Source organism: Schistocerca serialis, chromosome 5, assembly GCF_023864345.2.
Source record: "Schistocerca serialis cubense isolate TAMUIC-IGC-003099 chromosome 5, iqSchSeri2.2, whole genome shotgun sequence".
NCBI lineage: Eukaryota > Metazoa > Arthropoda > Insecta > Orthoptera > Acrididae > Schistocerca > Schistocerca serialis.
Window position 1 is genome coordinate 537,318,632 of NC_064642.1, and position 20,301 is coordinate 537,338,932.

At 38.7% G+C, this 20,301-nt stretch overlaps 2 protein-coding genes across 5 annotated transcripts in view; one reads left to right on the forward strand and one right to left on the reverse strand.

The window, feature by feature from the left end:
- LOC126482323 (proclotting enzyme-like) overlaps window positions 1-4,016 on the forward strand; it is a 169,081-nt gene extending 165,065 nt beyond the window's left edge. The window contains exon 8 of the mRNA XM_050106369.1: window positions 3,098-4,016. Within this exon, the coding sequence (XP_049962326.1) occupies window positions 3,098-3,250 (153 nt within the window). The 3' untranslated portion in view covers window positions 3,251-4,016. The remainder of the gene's footprint in view (window positions 1-3,097) is intronic.
- Window positions 4,017-4,128: 112 nt separating this feature from the next.
- Window positions 4,129-20,301, reverse strand: part of LOC126482322 (serine/threonine-protein kinase greatwall) — a 118,552-nt gene continuing 102,379 nt past the window's right edge. For 3 of the 4 annotated variants that reach the window (XM_050106366.1, XM_050106365.1, XM_050106368.1), the window contains 3 exons: window positions 18,742-18,855; window positions 9,423-9,635; window positions 4,129-4,492 (listed from right to left, as the gene is read on the reverse strand). In XM_050106366.1, coding sequence (XP_049962323.1) covers window positions 4,446-4,492; window positions 9,423-9,635; window positions 18,742-18,855 — 374 coding nt within the window. In that variant the 3' untranslated portion in view covers window positions 4,129-4,445. The remainder of the gene's footprint in view (window positions 4,493-9,422; window positions 9,636-18,741; window positions 18,856-20,301) is intronic. The other variant, XM_050106367.1, reaches the window with a different exon arrangement.

Here is a 20,301-nt window from a genome sequence, read left to right on the forward strand (position 1 = left end):
GTGTATTTGCCTTTTGACAGACTTTAACATCTATCATCTTGGTCTTCAATGGCTCACCTGAAGACGACTGGCAGGTGCCCAGTCAAAATGTCATGGATTGTAATTAATGGTTACTGACAGCAAGCTCAAAACTTCATTCAATAACTATCACAGAATTTGACCTTAACAAGGATTTCAAATATTTTCACAGATGTTAATATTAATCCTCCAAAAGCTGCTAAACTACAATTTTATTTGTAACATCATTACAGTATAGTAGTTTGTTCTTTACTTGTTCCATATCATGTTTACAACAAACAGAATTTAAAAAAGCCAACTAATGTGTAAAAAAGTGTGTTTATGGTAGAAAAACTAAGCTTATTCACATAAATAAAAATATCAAAAAAGTTTCTACATAAACAAAAAAGAGAGCTACACTACAGGAACCTACAGTGTTGTTGTTGTCGTCATTATTGTTGTTATTATTTGACCAATAAAATCCATATTGCTGTATTATAGGTAATAATTACCTCATCGGACAGTACCAAGCAAAATAACTCTTCCATTTTTACTGAAATGCCAAGGATGATGCCGCACTCATATTTATCTGATGTTTTAATTTATTTAAAAACAAAGATGATGTGACTTACCATACGAAAGCGCTGGCAGGTCGATAGAAACACAAACAGACACATACATACACACAAAATTCAAGCTTTCACAACAAACTGTTGCCTCATCAGGAAAGAGGGAAGGAGAGGGAAAGACGAAAGACGAAAGGAAGTGGGTCCTGATGAGGCAACAGTTTGCTGCGAAAGCTTGAATTTTGTGTGTGTGTATGTGTCTGTTTGTGTTTCTATCGACCTGCCAGCGCTTTTGTATGGTAAGTCACATCATCTTTGTTTTTAAATATATTTCTCCCGCGTGGAATGTTTCCCTCTATTATATTGATGTTTTAATTTATTATATTTGACAAATCAGTTGAAGTGAAATGTATGACTTACTTTATCTAAATTTTTTATTTGGTTCTAGTCCGTATATAGTGAAGTATGTTATATAGCAAATTCACAGGTATATTCAGTAGTTGAGGGTGAAACACCAATTGTAGCATTTCTCAAAATGGCCCAGAGGAAGATATATTCTATTCAATTTGTTCATGAAATAACACAGTGGGCAGTTTTCACTGCATGTGCTCTCTCTAGTACAACAACTGATGATGACACCAAAAAAAATAATAATAATTACACACAGTGAGCTTTTATACCTAAACACAACAAAGTGTTCAGAGTATAACATCAGAGGTACAAGAAACTATCACTGAAACTTGGCAATCAAGAATGTGTGCCGTGCTATCTCGTGACAGAGTAATGATTTGTAGACATAAAGGCTACAATAAACTTTGTGCTAGGTCAAATAGGCCAAGATAGGGTGGGGGAGGGGGGTATAGTTATGATCCACTCAAGGAATCATTGTGGCACCCACCAGGGGCGTTTAACCATAAACATGAAGAAAACTATGACCATAATGTCTTACAGAGAACTGAACCTCCACCCCCACAACAGAAGCCCACAGTTTCAATCTCCAAATAAATCACATACTGAATACAATATTATGAGCAAGAAAGTTGCTTCTCGCCATATAGTGGAGATGCTGAGTTGCAGATAGGCACAAAAAAAACTCTCACAACTGAAGCTTTCAGCCATTAAGGCCTTCGTCAACAATACACACACACACACACACACACACACACACACACACACACACACACACACAGTGCATGATGGGAGTGGCGACATGGAGGTAAGGAGGAGGCTGTGGCAAGGAGCAGGAGGGATAGTATGGTGGGGATGGCAGACAGTGAAGTGCTACAGGTTAGACAGAGGGCAGGGGAGGGAGGGGGGGGGGGAGTAGCAGAATAAAATTGGTTCAAATGGTTCTGAGCACTATGGGACTTAACATCTGTGGTCATCAGTCCCCTAGAACTTAGAACTACTTAAACCTAACTAACCTAAGGACAGCACACAACACCCAGCCATCACGAGGCAGAGAAAATCCCTGACCCCGCCGGGAATCGAACCCGGGAACCCGTGCGTGGGAAGCGAGAACGCTACCGCACGACCACGAGTAGCAGAATAGAAGAGGAATAAAAAGACTTGGGGTTGGTGGTGGTGGTGGATGGTGGCTGTGTAGTGCTGGAATGGGAATAGGGAAGGGGTTGAATGGGTGAGGACAGTGACTAACAAAGGTTGAGGCCAGGAGGGTTATGGGAATGTAGGATGCATTGCAGGGAAAGTTCCCACTTGTGCAATTCAGAAAAGCTGATGTTAATGATGGCACAGGCTGTGAAGCAATCATTGAAATGAAGGATATCATGTATGGTAGCGTATTCAGCAACAGGGTGGTCCACTTGTTTCTTGGCCACTGTTTGTAGGTGGCCATTCATGCGGATAGACAGCTTGTTGGTTGTCATGCCTACATAGAATGCAGAACAGTTGTTGCAGCTTAGCTTATACACTACATGACTGATTTCACAGATAGCCCTACCTTTGATGGAATATGTGATGTTAGTGACTGGTCTGGAGTAGGTTGTGTATGGGACAGGTATTGCATCTACGTCTATACACGGGATGAGTCATGAGGTAAGAGATGGGGAGCAAGGGCTGTGTAAGGATGCATGAGTATATTGTGTAGGTTCGATGGACGGCGGAATACCACTGTGGGAGGGGTAGGAAGGATAGTGGGCAGGCATTTCTCGGCATGATGAGACGAACTCAAAACCCTGGCGGAGAATGTAATTCAGTTGCTGCAGTCCTGGGTGGTACTGAGTTACAAGGGAAATGCTCCTCTGTGGCCGGATGGTGGGACTTTGGGATGAGGTGGGAGACTGGAAAGATAAGGCACGGGAGATTTGTATTTGTATTTGTACAAGGTTGGGAGGATTTTCCATTGTTTGACATACTGAATACAAGTTCAGAAACAATACCCATTAAGGAGTCACAATTTAAGAGCCTCTACTCTAATTTTTCACCATAATAACTGCATTCCGAAACAGATTTTCTTACCATTATTCGGTCTTACTTAAAAGTATATATATATTTTTGTTTTGTTTTGTTTACAGGGTGACAGTGGTGGCCCACTCATGATTAACAACGGCCGCTGGACACAGGTGGGCATTGTCAGTTGGGGAATTGGCTGTGGCAAAGGCCAGTATCCAGGAGTTTATACACGTGTCACTCATTTCATGCCATGGATTACAAAGAATCTGAAGTAATGCAGAAAATGAGAATGAGGTGGCACATCTTGCCATTTTGTGATGGTATCAATAAGTTACAACAAAAACAGTACACAACTGTGCTTCAACTCTTCAAGATTTACAGTTATATTTACGACCTTCACCACTGTAACTATGCAGTAAATGATAAGTACACAACTACATTTACCAGAATGAACCAGGTCAATCCTACTTTATCATCATTACCAGTTTTGGAAACACACAACTGTTAACACTATGATCAAATGCCTGACATTTTATAAAAACACTTAGTCAGTTTTCACTGAAGTAGCATGGTTAATTCTTTGCGTGTGTTTGCAGTAGGTGTTTTCAAATGAGATGTTCCTTTTACAAGCCATCAGCACTGTGTGCAATGTTATTCAGATGTTTCATCCTTGAAAACGATTAAGTAGTCTTAATTCACTATGTTTATTTGACTCTTATGCATTCTGGTACATGGAAAACAAAAAAGGACTACTATGATGTGAAACTGTAGCACTTCAGTTATGCATTACTTAATTTTTAAATCCACATTTTATTCTTGCAGCTAGTCAGGCACTTTATGATAAAAAGTAGATGGAAATAGTTCACTGTGTCGCATAATATTGAAGAGTTCCTGCAAATTTGTGCCATTATTTTCCATGTTCTCGAAAAGAATATTATAACATAGATCTTTAATAGCTTACTAAAATCTGTACAAAATGATAAATGACTATTAGGCTTTGTACAGTGTATAAAACATCAATGTTAAATAATGGTACCATACACAAGAATTATGACTGTACTTTACAAAACAACTGATTATTTAAAATAAAGTTAATTTATTAAAAAATTTGTGGAGTTTTTTTGAGTGAGTGTCCCAAAAAAATTCTGAAAAGTCTAGTTGCAGAATTTATTTACCACACTGTACACATAACATTGTTTTTAAGTTCTCAGAAGTATTGCTATCAATAGCCACTACCATGTTATTTCACAATAAAGCTTACAAGGAACTTCTAAGAGATACCACTTCATCACATAAAATTATACAAAAATATACATACAGTGCTATATAAAATAAATACTTTTCATCAACATACTTCTGGCAGATAAAATTTAAAATGACTAGGAGAGGGAAGAAGAAAGAATGCATTCAGGCACAACAAGATTGTTGTTGGTTGAAATGCATATATGCCGAGCCATCAAAACTGCAACTTCACTGGTCAATATTTGAGACGTTCAGATGCAGAAGTGTATTCCTTGCTGAAAAAGAAATCATATCATGTATTAGCAGGTGGGCTGGGTTCTACAGTATGTTTTGTATACATATTTTAACAACCACAAACAGAAAAAGAAATTAACTAAATTAAGGATAAGTTCATATGAAATGCAGAGAGCAGTCTACAAAATTAATATTCACCAAGTAAGAGAATAAACTGTTCTCAAACATCGGTGGAAGAGAGGTTGGAGAGGGAGATTATTCCAATCTGTTGTTTACATCGAGTGGGGGATAAAAACTATACTTTGTATTTGTCGAGCTAGTTTTGATTTCCACTGCCTGAGACTTTAATTAGCTTGATACACTGCTTTGAGTGTTCAATTATACGCAACATTTGAATGGAAAATAAAGTCACCAGTTCTACTGCGACGTTATTCATTCACCAGGCTAGTTGGGATTGGATTGTTATCTTCTGAATGTGACAAACACCAGTTTCTTCAGAGCTCTTTGAGTGTCAGGATGTGTCCTATATGTGCAACTCTGTTTGGGTGTCCAGTTCAAGCCACAATGCAACATTCACTTGGACAATGGTATACAATCACATTCTGCATGAAATGTGGGAAGTTAGCAGCCAAAACTTTCCAATTATTGAGCAGGCTTCTGCATATGAATGTCTATCAAAATGGCAGGGTGATGTCTATGAGTTTACTAGCTCTGGGTGCCATTCAACACTGAAAAGTGAAGACAATGTGATTGAACAACTCCAGATAAAGAAAGTGTGTGCAAAACTGGTCCCGAAAATCTATGAGAATGACCCCAAATCCAACTAGGAGCCCATTTGTAAAGAACTGCTGCAAATGTTGTAAAAATGATGCCACTTTTTTTTGACAATGCTATAATGAGAGATAAATCATGGATTTACGAATGCGAGCCCAAGACAAAGAGACAGAGTCAGAGCTTAGGGTTGCACAATTCGTACTTATTGAGTCTCAAGAGGGCACGCATGAACAGACTGGAAGTTATGGTAATGCTCACAGTCTTTTCTGATGTTAGGGGTATTGTCCACCATGAGTTTGTACCTGCCAAACAGGCGGACAAAGTGTTTAAAGAGTTGAAAAAAGGGTCATACTTGTCAGCTCACACATTGCCAGTTCCTGGAAGCTCCACCAAGGCAATATGTCCAGCTCCACGGCCTTCTTGGTGAAGGATTACCTGGTCAAAAACAGTGCAGCAATGCTGCCACCTCCCTTACGTCCCAACCTATCTCAGCAGACTTTTTTTGCTTCCTTGGCTCAAGACACTCTTCAAAGAACACTGTTTTGATACTATCAACTATGCGAAAGTTGTTGTTATGAGTGCCCTAAATGACATTTCAACCCAGACCATGCAGGATACCTACAACACTTGGTAATCCAGGGTGTATACGTGGACAAGGAAAAAAAATTCCCGGATTTTTCCCGGATCTCCCAGTTGAAGATACACTTTCTCCCCAGTGAAAATACACTTTTTCCGTGTTACGTGACAGTATACTTTCCCTCAGAACTGTAAAACGTATGAATCATTTGAATGGTTATGGTTCTATACAGCGGCTTAGGATTTCCCAGCACGTTAGAAAACGAAACTCGCAGGCAAAAAAAAAAAAAAAAAAAAAAAAAAAAAAAAAAAAAAAAAAAAAAAAAAAAACGCACATGTTTTGGAAAGTTCTTTGACGTGCAGAACCTGTACTCTGAAAATTTTCATATTACGAAAGTATAAATTCGCATTCGACCAAACGCCGCTTGTTACTCTCCGATGGATTGAAATCTAGATTGCGATGCGCTTTTGTAAGCCAGTCATAGCTCATGTCACATGATCTCGCCAGCCGATGACAGCGGATATTCAGAGCATAGGACACGTGATGTACTCAGCCAATAGCAACATCATTGTTAAGTAGCGCGAACACACAAATAGGAAAAGTTAATATAAATAGTGCTGCTGCAAAAAAAGAAAAGCTCTCAGATGTGGTATTGGTCTCTACGATTTGTAAGCCGCAAGAGAAGCTAAGCTTCCACATATAATGTTGATCTTTTTTGCGTGTTTTACACTTTAATATACATCACACAAATGTGCCAGTAAAATGTTTAATGCCGTCATTAATCTCTGATCCTCTGGGCTGGAAATTCTTCCAAATGGATTGTCATCAAAGAGTTGATTTTTAAATGAGTGTCAAACGCTCTGTGATTTAAGAAATTCATCGTACATTCTCGCACGTAGTTCATCTTGCGTAAAAGGAAATTTACTTTGAAAATAACGCTTTTCAAACCACAATTCGCAATATTTTCCTGCGATCTGTTAGAAATAGATTTGTTCCGGCAGATAAGAGGCGTCACTGCGCTTGCGCAGTTGCGATGACGTAGGAAGCCCAATTGTGTGAAACATTAAAAGATCTTACATTATGTCACAAAAGAAACAAGACATCAGAGGATACTCCAAGAGGGTCAGAATTTCGTGAACCATACTGCAACAAATAATTCGCCTTGCAGTGTACATTCGTCTGCCCAGATTGCCAACAAAGTAGGCCTCGACCTGATATTAAGCTCTTCAGTGTGGTGTTCGGGATGTCAGCTTTCTTGGAGTACCAGTACTGTATTATCTCATGTTGAGTTCTTTATTATGGCACAATGCTATACGTGTTAGAAGATGAAAATGTGCATTTGAAATGCAGCGAACAGTTGAAACTAGCCAATAGTGTGGTAAACACTTCGTTTCAAATAAATTGGCTGTCTCAGCAGAAAAATAGATCAAAAGCCGGATTTCTGCAGCAAAGCGACAAAACTAACTTCATTATTCTGCAAGGCGATTAATGCTTGACTGTCAGAAAGGTGGAAATAAAATATGAAACTAACAACACATTTTAGCCTTCCGTAATTACGTGAATGTATTTTAATTCACTTTATAGCTCCCAGCCACAGAAATCACTTTGTTTTCATTTGATGTGAGAGCAGTAAACGAAGAGCAAACAGCAAAATAACTAAATGTAAACAAGGATCACGTGGAGACTAGTCCCCCGCACTACAACTTACGACACTCAGATTCCTCTGCGTATCAGCCCCTGATCTACGATATTTCAAACCGGGGCAATAGTAGGCCCGTTTAGTTATCCAGCGATTATTCTCTGGTTAGACGTTTGTACAACACGTTTTCCGCACCACTCCCACAATATAACCTAGCGGCTGCTAGTCGGGGACTATACAACTTGCCCTTTCTAGGTTAGCGATCTGACCAAAATTTTCTTTCAAAATTCCATTTTCTTGGATACACCGAGAAGATAATACGTAATCTTTCTTACCAGTTATTCCTGTTCGTCGCTTATTTCCGCTCTCGTAGTCTGAATCTATGGACCTTGCTAGTAATTTAAACAACACTGATCATTCGCATACCCAATCAATCACATAAACAAACAGCAGTTGGCATTCACCCGTTCGGCTTTATTCCACTGAACTCATATAGCCCCGCCCCCTTTTGTCTGCTGGAAAGTTTATTTCTAGATGCGACGAGGATTCCCCTGGCGGAGACATCACGTACACTATGCACGCATTCAAAAATCGACTTATGATTCATTCAGAAATCAACTTAGAATGTGTTCAAAAATTTTCAAAAAGCAACAGGGATGCGCTTCAAAATCATTTGAACAATCGATAGACCAACGTGCGCTCGATGCTAGGCGCTTTGTAACAAGATTTTCTTCCTTAAGAATATGAGTTTGCCCCCACCCCCCTCGAAATTTCCGCCCGGTTCATATACCACGGTTTGCTGCTTACACAGCCAGCAGCGACATTTCTGTAGACAGAAGCAGGAGAAGGTACGACTCATACGTGACTCAACTGCACAAGCGCATGAGCCCACCCGTAACTGCTTAAATGGATCTATTGTAAACAGTTGTGACATCATGAACATCGGAGGTAATTTTGTGTTACGAAGCATTACATAGTCTTTCACACATTTCGCTGTTGGCAGACACTTGTATGAGCTCTGTGTTTTTTTTATATGGTGCATTTCCTTTGCAATTTTAGTTTTATTCTCTCGTTCATGTAATGTTGTTGCAGTATTATTCTGCAGTGGCGGGATACAGTAATATCCTTTGTTAGAGTATCGGTTCTTACCAGTCAAATTTACAAAAAATTAACTAAAACTAAAGCAATGAAAAATTCCCGGAATTCTAAAAAATTCCCGGGTTTTTCCCAGTTTTCTCTCGGATGAAAAAATTCCCGGGTCTTTCCCGCATCTCCCGGTTGTCCCAGGTCGTAAACACCCTGTAATATCATCGACAGGTATGTATTGATGCAGGAGTGTCATTTTTGAAAAACTTATGTATTGCACCACTTCAATCAATAAATTACTTCTTATGGCATTAGTGGAATTACTTTCTCCAGACAAACCTCATATCAGACAAGGCTGATAAGTGATCAACATAAATGCCAAGAATAGAATGGTACCAAGTACTGAGCACTACTATTTTATACAGCCCACAGTGCAAATAATTCTCATCAATTCTGCAGTGTTTCAGAAAAATTAGTAACAAATGTGCCAAGCTTTTTGTGTTGTATGAAACACTCATTCCTCAAATAATGCAAAATTTGTTCCAAGCCATGAGCCAGTGAAAAGGTATTATTGCATACAAATAGGATTCTGTTAAATTGTTTCTCATTTAAAGTAAACCAGTACTAATTCAGTTTAATGCTATCATTTACAGTACTATTTGTTTCAATTCAGTACTGTGTCATAGTTATGAATCAACAAATATGCACTCTTCTCACATTAGCATCACCAAGATGAACACCAAGTATATTGCAAATATTATCACACTGTTTTCTTCTGTATTCTATCCCACATTAAAGCCTCAACAATGTTTGGTATTTAAATCAAACTAACATATGAAAAAATGAAAGAAAGGGCAAGACATAACTACAAGAAAAACTGATTTCTCCTTCTCACCACTGAAGTAAGAAGTATCTGTATTCCCATCTGGCTGTGGGATGAAAGGTGCTTGTATCTCACGCAAGTGCTCCCAGTCTATACCACTAAAAAGCGGCATCCTTTTTACTTCCAGTGATCCTGGCCTTTTTAGAGGATCAAGTGTAAGCAAAGAATCAATGGCACTTTGAGCTGATTGTGATAGTTCCTCACTGCCTGTAGGCCATGGTATTTCTGGAAAATATTACAAGTCAAGTCACATTTAATTTAAAAACTGTACAAATGCTCAATATCAAATTATTTAAAAGACTTCCTAAGCAAGAAGCTAGATGCCTGTCAGTTGTATTACAAAGCGTTTGGTCTAATACGACAATGAGAACAATCAATTATTGAAAAAATTATTTAATTGGATGGATAAAAAATACACTCCCGAAGCAACGGCAGAACACACACATAAAATACGGTTGTAATTGGCAAGCTTTTGTAGCCAATGGCTCCATCTTCAAGCAGAGGGGTTGAAGGGAAGGAAGAGGAGTGAAGGAAATGGACTGGAGATGTCTACAAAAAGGAGTAGATTTTGGGAAAGTCACCCAAAACTGCGGATCAGCGAGGACACCATACTTTCTTACCACATACAATAAGTCTCCCCAGACCTGCAGTTCTGGGTGACTTTACCAAAACCTACCCCTTTTCCTAGACCTCTCCAGTGCTTTCCCTTCACCCTTCTTCCTTCCCCTTCCCCTTCAACCCTTCTGTCTGAAGGAGGAGCCACTGGCTCCAAAAGCTTGCAATTACAACTGTCTTTTATGTATGTGTTCTGCCGCCGCTTGGTGAGTAGATTTTTTATCTATCCAATAAAATAAAAATGTTTGGTCTTTCAGAAATCCATGTTCACACCTCAACTTCTGGAATTATAAGGAATATGTAATGTAATTATTTACAATATAAATGTAGACAAAGCAGAATGACAATTTTCTAGAATTTCATAGAAAATATTACATGACAATCTCAGAGATAGTGGCAGTCATCTCAATAACTCATTGTACTTTCTCTATCACACTTCTGAATACCAGTGCACACAGTGAGTTGAAGCTGATGGGCAATTACAACAAAAGTCAACTCAATTCATCCACAGTTGTCTATAAAATAAATAAATACAAAAATTTCAAAGATCTTTAATTTGTATTACCTGCAGAAAGTACATGAAGTAACACAGTGTCATTTTGACCTTGTGATGTGACATATGTTTCATGGAACACTGAGTCTACATGTGAAGGAACATCTTTGGTACTATTAAGATGAATGAAACATTGCACTTTTCTGCCTTGGATGCAAATAGAAAGTTGAAAATATATATAGTTAAATTAGCGTATACTGGAGAATGAAGTATGCATTTTCATGAAAACAATTACTTCTGTTAATCAGTTTGCAAAGATTACAGTCTGAGACAATAAACCAAAGTAAAGATGAATATACAATCACAAAAATGTAGTGTGGAACTCTTCCCATTTACATTTCATTTACAAGGAGAGGCCCTCAGTGATAGGGTTGAATTTTTTAAACCATCTATATGGTGATGTAGATTTAAGTCCCAGGTTTCGCATCCTGCAGCCATTCATCCTCGTGGGTCCTGGTTTGTGAGTAATTGGGGAAAAAAATTGAATTTCATGTGTTGCTTTACAGCTTTAAAAAAAGAGACTATTGTACAGACAGGTTCTGTAGCGTAATGTTTAAGTTTCAGTTCTTGTATGGGAAAGATTGCGATTTTAAATCTAGTCAGACATTTTGAAATTATTTATTTTCAAATCCTTATCAAATGACTTTGGTCATTATTTTTATTCAATTAATTAGTTTAAAGGTATTTTTTATTCCTGTTTCTATGTCACATCATTTTAATTACCATATTAACTTTTTCAATTGATCTAATTTCTTCTCCCTATCATTCTTTTTCCACTTGGAATCTCTGTGCACGTGAATTTAATTATTTTTATTTATCTACCATAATATTCACACATTTCAAAATGCCAAGCTATCAGTTAAAAAAAACAAAAGACAAAAAATCCATTTATAGTGCTGTGCAATGGCGTGAAAAATGTATTTTTTTGTTGCAAGACATACATTTTTTTGGATGCTAACTGTCATACAAACATTTAAAACATAAATTCTTACCACAGTATGAACAAAATTAAGCAGACAAAGAATTAAACAAAAGAAGGGTGTTCTAACCCATGAACACAGTAATTTATTGCTCAAACCGTACACACATCGAAGACAAGGTATAATACAATTAACACTACACAAGTGGCTGGAGGAGCCTTGCACTCTGGCCTACATATTCATTAGTTCTGCATGCAACTGCTGTCGTATTAGCAGGCCGGGTGGCCTCTGGTGGCCGAATCAAGCAAAAACTTCACACATGAAATATGAAGCAGCCCACACACAAAATCAGTAGTTACAGTAAAGAGATTATAAATACGCTGCCAAAAATAGTGCACTTGGAAATACAAGATTGATTTTGACCCAATGATGGCATATGCCACTTGGGGGTAGTAGATGTACTGATAATGGTTTCAACCATGTGTGACAATAGAGAGCATAGTGGCATAGATACCAGAGCACACTCTGAGTTTACCCTTTAATAGGGAATGCTCACAGCTGGAAGGCTCAATGTGGTGCGAATGTGTGAAGCAAGCAGATAACCACGCCACGGAAACACACTTGTGCTTCCTATAGCCAACTGGGCAAGTTTGAAAGGGGTCAAAATTGTCCCCTTCCATGTAGTGAGATGGTCCTTTCGGAGCACTGCAATATAAGTTGGACATGCTGTGTCAGTTGTGCATCGATGCTGGTCTTAGTCGACACATGAACATTCTCACAACTCTATATGAGGCTGGATGTCCACATAGCACAGATCCTCGCCAGGATCATCGTATTTTAATGGCAGCAATGGTAGATTGCACACTTACCACAACACAGAGAAGAGGGCCTGTGAACCCAGATGTATCAACATGAACTGTTGCACACCAGTAATTAGAAGAGGGACTATGGGCATGCACACCTCTAGCCCATCTTCAATTCATACAACGGCATCAACGTTTAAGGCTCAACTGGTGCCATCAGAGGACCACTTGGAAGATGGAATTGTGCACTGTGGTCTTCAGTGATGAAAGCACGTTCTGCCTGTATCCAAGTCATGATTGTTTGCATTTATGATGTAGATGTAACGAGCATTGTCTCAAAGTGAATTCATCCAAGACACATTGGCCCCACCCAAGGTCTTATGGTCTGGGGTGTGATGAACTACAACTCTTGTTCACCTTTGGTGTTTCTGTGGGAGGGGAAGGGGGAAGGGGGGCTAACCAGCACTCAGTACATGTAGAATGTTGTTAAACCCATTCTTTTGTTGTTCTTGCAACAGGAATGTGATGTATTTGTACCAACAGGATAATGCTCACCCACAGACTGCCAAATGAAATTCAACATGCTCTGCAAGACTTGCAGCAATTTCTTTGACCAGCACAAACTCCAGACTTGTCTGCAGTCAAGCAGATGTGGGATATGGTGGGACAAGAAATGACTTGTGTGACCCTTCAACCAACAACTCTTACAGAACTACATGAACAGGTCAAGAAGATATGGCAAAAAATGTCCCAGGATAGTATTCACTATCTGTAAGACTGACTGGATGCCACAGACAGCATCTGCAATGCTGCGCATGAAGGCTACATCATGTACTAATATGAATGTTTCAGCATGGTTTAATACCTGTTATCTCAGAGCCCCTTGTGACTAAGCAGCAAGGTCATCAGAGCCTTGGGCAGAAGACAGAACAGCCACAATAAGATTTAATATCTGTAAGGATCCACACAACCACAACATGGGGACAGCTCATTACATAAGAAAAAGTATGGGTTACTCTGTTTTGGCTGCCGGAGAGTTTCCGGGTTGTATGGCCAAGGCCCATGAAACTTTTCTGTTGCTAACGTTTCGTCCAGACCTGCACCTGCAGAGGTGCTTCTGGTACCACTGAGTCTTAATGACTGATGGGTCAGACGTCAGAGTCTGACAAATAGTGTGGAAAAGGGACATGATCAGCAGAGGTAATTCTTGTCAGAGGTAAAACTTAACCATCGATTGTTCTGTCAAAGATAAAACTTCTCTATTGTTCTGTAGAGTCACTGCCCATAGCTCATGGCTTCTTTTCTGTTACGATTATCCCAGGTTTATATATTTCGATGGCTTCTCTATGTAGCCATAGTTCATAATTGAAGACAAAATATTGGTTTCAGAAAACTTCATAATTTCCAGACTGAAGAGCATGCTGTGCCACAGCCAATTTTTATTTTTTACCTAGTTGGAAAAAACATATGTTCCTTCAGCTGTGTATTCATACCTCTCATAGTTCCAATGTCAACCTTACCAAACGTACACAGAATTTTACACATCATGCATGTTGACAAAGGAGTGCATTTATCCTTTACAGATCAAAATGTTTGACATATTTTCTTAGTTGGTCTAGTCTAGCCTAAAAACTGATTTGACATTATGTTTCAGTAGACTCTTTCTATACTCTTTCTGATCTGATCACTTACTTTATATATATATATATATATATATATATATATATATATATATATAAGGGAGATACCAAACTGTGTTCTACCATTGCTGTGTTTTATTGTTGTTTTTTGCCATACTGTAATTTGATCTTAAGAGCACTATTTGCTTTTTCCTGACTAGCAATTTTTCTTGGAACTCTCCTTCAAATGTTTTAATCTGGTGACCACGTGTTCCGGTGTGGAAATTCTTCTGGCTCTATTGACAAGACTTTTAATGACACCCCTCTTTTGTTGTGGATAATCGTTGGAGTTCTTAAGCAAATATCTGTCCACATGTGTGGCTTCATAAAAAATTTTATGTTTCAACCTTCCATCAGTCTGTATCAGAAATAAAACTTGTAAGAAGGATATTCTGTTGTCATTTTGCATTTCTATGGCCAACTGGATTTTTGGATTTATGTTATTTAGATGACAAACAATTTTTCCAAAGCTTTTTTACTATGTGACCAAACTGCAACAGTATCATCCACAAACTGATATCATCAAGACTGTTTCTTACTCGATTTTTCTATTGTTCAAATATTTTCAATATCACAGGACCCAGTGGGTTACCCATTGCGACACCATCAACTTGCTCATAAAATTCACTGTTCCACTGGAACTAACTAAATGTAATGCAATTTCTAAAAGGAACAGTCAAATCCCCTGGTGACACAGCCACTATATAAATCATAACTTTGTTAATTGGAATCATAGTGAATAAAGACCTTATGTCAAAACTTACAGGAATACCTTCAGGTGCCAAAGTTAGCCCTTCAAGGTGCTCCATAAAATGAGAGCATTTCTCTCACCTTCTATTAATGGCAGGTACACGAACACTTCTCAAAGAAACTGCACATGCAATTTGAATCGAAACCACCACAGTACTGTAACGCAGTAGATCTTTGGAAAGAAATTTAACAAAATGTGAGACAAAGGCTCTCAATGATTTAAATACAGATGAAGAGGTAGTGGTTCTTCCTGCTGACAATGGAAACATTGTTGTCAGTGTTACAAGTAAAGAGCATTATTGAACCAAAAATTGAAATATTTTAATGTACATTTTCCATAGTATTTATGTCACTCTTTGACATCTGACCCACCAGTCAGTAAGACTTGGAGGAACCATGAGTACCACCGAAAATGTCCAGTGCAGCTCCGGACGATATGTTAGGAACGAAAAAATTCCGTGGACTATGGTCATACAACCTGGAATTCTCATCAGGAGTTAATTTGTTATGACTGATGCAAAAGTGACATAAGATGGTGTATTCCTACTGGGATGAGTGGAAAGGGAAATGTCATGCAGCACTAATCTCTCCTAACATGCATTAGCTCATCGGACAATGTTCCATCTCTGAGTGAGATGAGGTATTATTTGCACTCACAGATCTGCACCTGGGATCATCAAAGCAAATGCTGGGTTACTAATCACTTCTCTAACCACAAGGTTGGTCAGTTCATTCTCCAGGATGCCCACTTAACTTGAGACCCTGAGAAATACAACACAGCAAGCAGTGCAAGACAGGATTGTGTGCACCAGTGTCCCCAGACAGACAGATGCCCACTCCTCTGCATTTGAGAGGAAGTAACAAGTTGGGCACGAATTGTGTATTCCATATGCGGTCATGGGGTTACCACAGCACAGCTACCTGACAAACCCCCACTCGGACTAGCTACTATGCTGGTATTTGGTGAAATATCTCTCTAGGCTTGCACATTCTGTTAATTTCTTGGTTGAAGGTGGAGGTCAAACTCAGATGTGGGGGCTGTACAAAAGTTAACCAAAATATTTGGTGCAAAATAAAGGGAACAAACTGGGAAAAGCCACAACTGATGTCCTACAATGAGTGAAGTAGGTTCAGCAGCAAATCTGTCCTAGAAAATAACTGAGGAAAGACGTAGTTAGTAAGCAAAATTGCAGAACAGGAAAGAAAGAAGTACAGCAATGGCTTGGAACCCCATGCTGCCATGCACATACTCACAAAACAGTTGGGGGCAGGGGGAGGGGAAAGGTTAGAAAGTGGATTCAACATGTGTCACACCTCCTTTCAGTGTACTAAGGTGGAAGATCTCAGCGAAAGAGTGACAGAGTGGTGCTCCATGAAATATGGTTTCCTATTCTAGCAACATTTAACAGATTGTGATCTCCTGAATTTGTCAACACTTATTTAAAAGCACTTAACCATCAAGCAGGCATGGCATATTTCCATTAGTCGAGCTGGTGCTTGTGGTACTTATAATTGGAACATAATTTACATAACATGATCTCAAACTCTGAAGCAAAAAAGAAGTTATTTTGTGAATACTGTTACTGAGCATTTAATTCTGTTTTTTTGTAAACCTGATTGATTATTTGCACTTTTTAGGATAAAATTTAAGTATTTTCATGAAAAGTTAATACAAAAGGTTTCACTTCAGGTTTACTTACTTTATTTTTCAGTTTAGAACAGGTCCCTTACATTTTAGGCCTCGTGAGTGTAAGCCACAGTCGTTACAAAGGGCTTAGTTACTAAAACTGTTGCAAGTGTAAACAGTTGTCTCATGTTTCTTCCAACCTAACTTTTTGAACATATTACATATAATGGTTGTCAATATATCTTCAGTTCAGCTTCAAGTTACACACCTTCCATGTTTTTTGTTTGTGGATCCTTGAGAAGCAGACAGACATACATCTTTCTTTATCTTACTTTACCAAGGCTTCTCGATATTTAATGAAGAGTGCCGAAATTTCACCAGGCACACACATTATTTCGGATCTGTTGGCTAGATGGTGCTTAATCAATGCCACAGCTAAATTCTTCAAAAATTCTTGTATAATGTGGGCTTTTTTTGGATTTGAGGAAGACCAGATTTGTACATTGGTTTCTGTTACATTCAAGAAAAAGTAAAAGATGTTCACTGGCCATCACCAAGTTGTGCACAAGGCATTATCGACATTACATAACTGACGTTTGGTATCACCACTCCCTTTTCTCATGTTGTAGTCCATTACTGTTTCAGGCTTGTTTGTTCTATCATCAAGTTTTGGTAGTTCCTGCACCATGGATAGCAATATCACAGATTTGTTTTTCTTTTGAATGTATTCTGTGAGAGTGATGCCTTTTTGAAATCTGTAACTTGAATACATAACTTTTCAATTCTTGCTTGCCTGAAATTCAACTGTTATTTCTTTTTTTGTCCTCCTCCAGTATGCCGATACAAGTGAGCTCCTTCTTTAGGAGATATGTTGCCAAAGGGTAACTGGTGTACCAATGATGAAATGTGATTTTTCCTATTGCTACCTTCAATGTCAGGAATAGCGCACATTACTATGTCACTTGGCTTGTCTGCAGTCTGATATGCGCCAGACTCTTGTTTTCCACAACATATTCCCAAGTTACTCTACAAATATTTTTGAGTCGCACATAGCAAAGATCCCGATTTCATATTTTGCAAGCTTACTGGGATTATATTGTATGAAATTGCAGTGCCCTCAGGAGACTTCCAATTTCTTGTCAATAGTTGCAAAGGTCTCCGGGTTGTATCAATTTCTGCAACTGAAAACTAACAACTGCAAGAAAGGATGATCATCATTTAGGCTTCCATTTTTCTTCTTTCAGTTCATGCATCCTTATCAACAAATCACATACATCAGAGTACAAACAAAAATCTTTTTTAACTTCTACATGCTCTTAGAACCTGCGTTCCCTGTTCCATCTGAGTTCCACAGTTCGAGTGAATTAGTGTAATGTTCTTTCTTCTTTCCAGTCAAATACAAACATCCCAGTAAAGCAAGTTTTTCGGTTTGTGTCATCTTCTTTGCATCTCTATCACAAATGTACTATAATGGTTCACATTTTTTTACACGTATATGAATCTGTATGAGTGACAATATTATGTCATAGTGTTGTCTATCATTTTATGGAAAGTAGAAAATTCATTACTGAGGTCTTCTGCACTGATCCTAGCACCAGAAAACACTGCACATTCACTAAATTCTTATTTCTAACTTCACTCTGGAGTAAGTGTTCACATGTCTCCACTTTGTAATGTTATCTCTTGTCAACTCAACATTTGCATTTTCACTCTAATTAAAACTGACAACTTCGGTAACAGACAGGATGTCATGTTCAGAATCACTGCCATGCTCACTTTCTTGAACTACTTCCGCTGCCTCATCCAATTCACCATGCCACAGCTGTGCAGTCTATGATCTGACCCATCCAACATAACTGACAACTCCTGAGAATTTGGTCTGTTTCTTCTGGCATCATTTCCCTGAATAACTAACAAACTAATCAGTTTTGCAAACTATTTGTCTGGTACAAATAACTATGCATGTCTGGGTGTACATGCCAAATATATATTTACTTACAGGACCAGGTGTGGGAGGTACTTTATGCACCAGTAGCATTCAACCAAAAATTATCGGAAACAATAGAGATATAGCTAGTGGACTACTAATCCCTCGCAAACAGCAGCGTTACCACTAGCAAAAAACTAAATGTAGGATGCTCCATACCCCAGCATGCTTGCTCAACAGTAAAGAAGCATCAAAACTGCCACATGCATTTCTTTGCAACTATAAAGCAGAAAAAACTATGCAGTTCATCTAAATGATGTAAAACTACCACAATGGTAAGAAATATTAGTGTCAAATTCCAATTTTGACGTGAAACATAATACAACGGAAAATAACACAAATCCGACAATATAAAATACCAATTAAGTATAACTATTTTTCTCACTAGATTACTAACCTCTAGCTAATATGTGATCAAATACCGCTTCTGCAGTTTCATCATTAAATGGAGGTATTCCTGTCATGAACTCAAAAAGGCAGACTCCCAATGACCACCAGTCAACAGCAGAACCTGCAAAACGGACAGATAAAAAATAGTGTCACAATAATTGCACGCTGTTAAGAACCAGCTGTAAAGAAGCCCCACCCTCATCACTTAGAGCCACTGAACTATGCTAATTGCCAGGGCTTTGAGTCACAGGCTTATCGTCTTCTGTCAGACGCAGAAACACCTGTGAAAGCAGCCATGTCATACACCAGCTTTGGCACAATTTCTGTACAGCACTGTATGTGGCAAAGATCACTAACCATCCATCCACTGGAATGAATGGCCACTGCCAAACTGTGGTCAAAAGCGGTGCTGACCACCTAGTGACAGAACATGCTGCTAAGCATAATATGCTTGAGATCAATGGTTGTTTCACAACCCATGCCATCTGAATCCTTCCCCACAGCACCAGCTTTTCTGAACTACATAGATGGAATTATCCTTGCAGCACATAACCTTCACTCCCATATTACACCTGGCCTCAATCTCTGCTCACCCGATACCCACACCTCTACCAAAGAGGCACCCCCTTTCCAATCCACACCTCCAAGTCGTCATAATTGTGCATCACACAAACTTATTGGTTCCAGTGCCCGCGTGTCGCATTCCCATCACAAGCACCCCACTTCCTCTCCTTCCCGCATTATTCTGCTGCACACCTGCTGCCTGCTTATGAGCTGTCAGTCACCCCTTGCCAACCCTTCCTCCCATGACCCCTTTCTCTTACTAAATTACTTACATAATAATAATTCCCCGGAAACACACACAAAACTTGCAAGTACAAGAAGCATTTTATTCTACGATTTCTGATGCAGTTGTATAAAGCCAATCTCCACTGAAGTTATACCTAACAGTTGCCAAATAGAGCATATTACAAAAAAGCAAGGTAGACATAAATATTCCCCTGACATCAAAGTCCTTAAGAGTAGGAGCACAAGCTTGGGCTGGGAAAGGCAGGTACGATATTAGTCATAATCCTGTTTAAGGAGTCACACCTGCCATTGGAGAGAAAGAAAGAAAGAAAGAGAGGGGAGAGGGAGGGGAGGAATTCTTGTCATTGTGCTGTTCACTGCTCTTTGCTACAGAACACATTTCTATAGGTTTATTCATTTTCTGTGTAACTTATATGACATTCTTTTAGAAACAGCAGGACAAGTTACAAAAGATAACCACTCACTCTGCATTTGAGGTATTGAGTGATCAACAGGCACATACGTATGATTCAAACCACAGTTAACATTTTAAGAAAGCTCTTCAGATTAATAAAAATAAATAAATCGAATAAAAATAAAAAATAATGAAAAAACACACACACACCACATGAATATATTTTTTGTATTCCCCAGGACCTTCCAGAAATGCATGAAGTTTATTTACGTGTACCATAATGTTCTAGCCTGCAGCCTCATGTCCACTGAATGAAAAGATTAAAGGAAAACTCGCAGTAACACGATGTTAATATTTACAGTG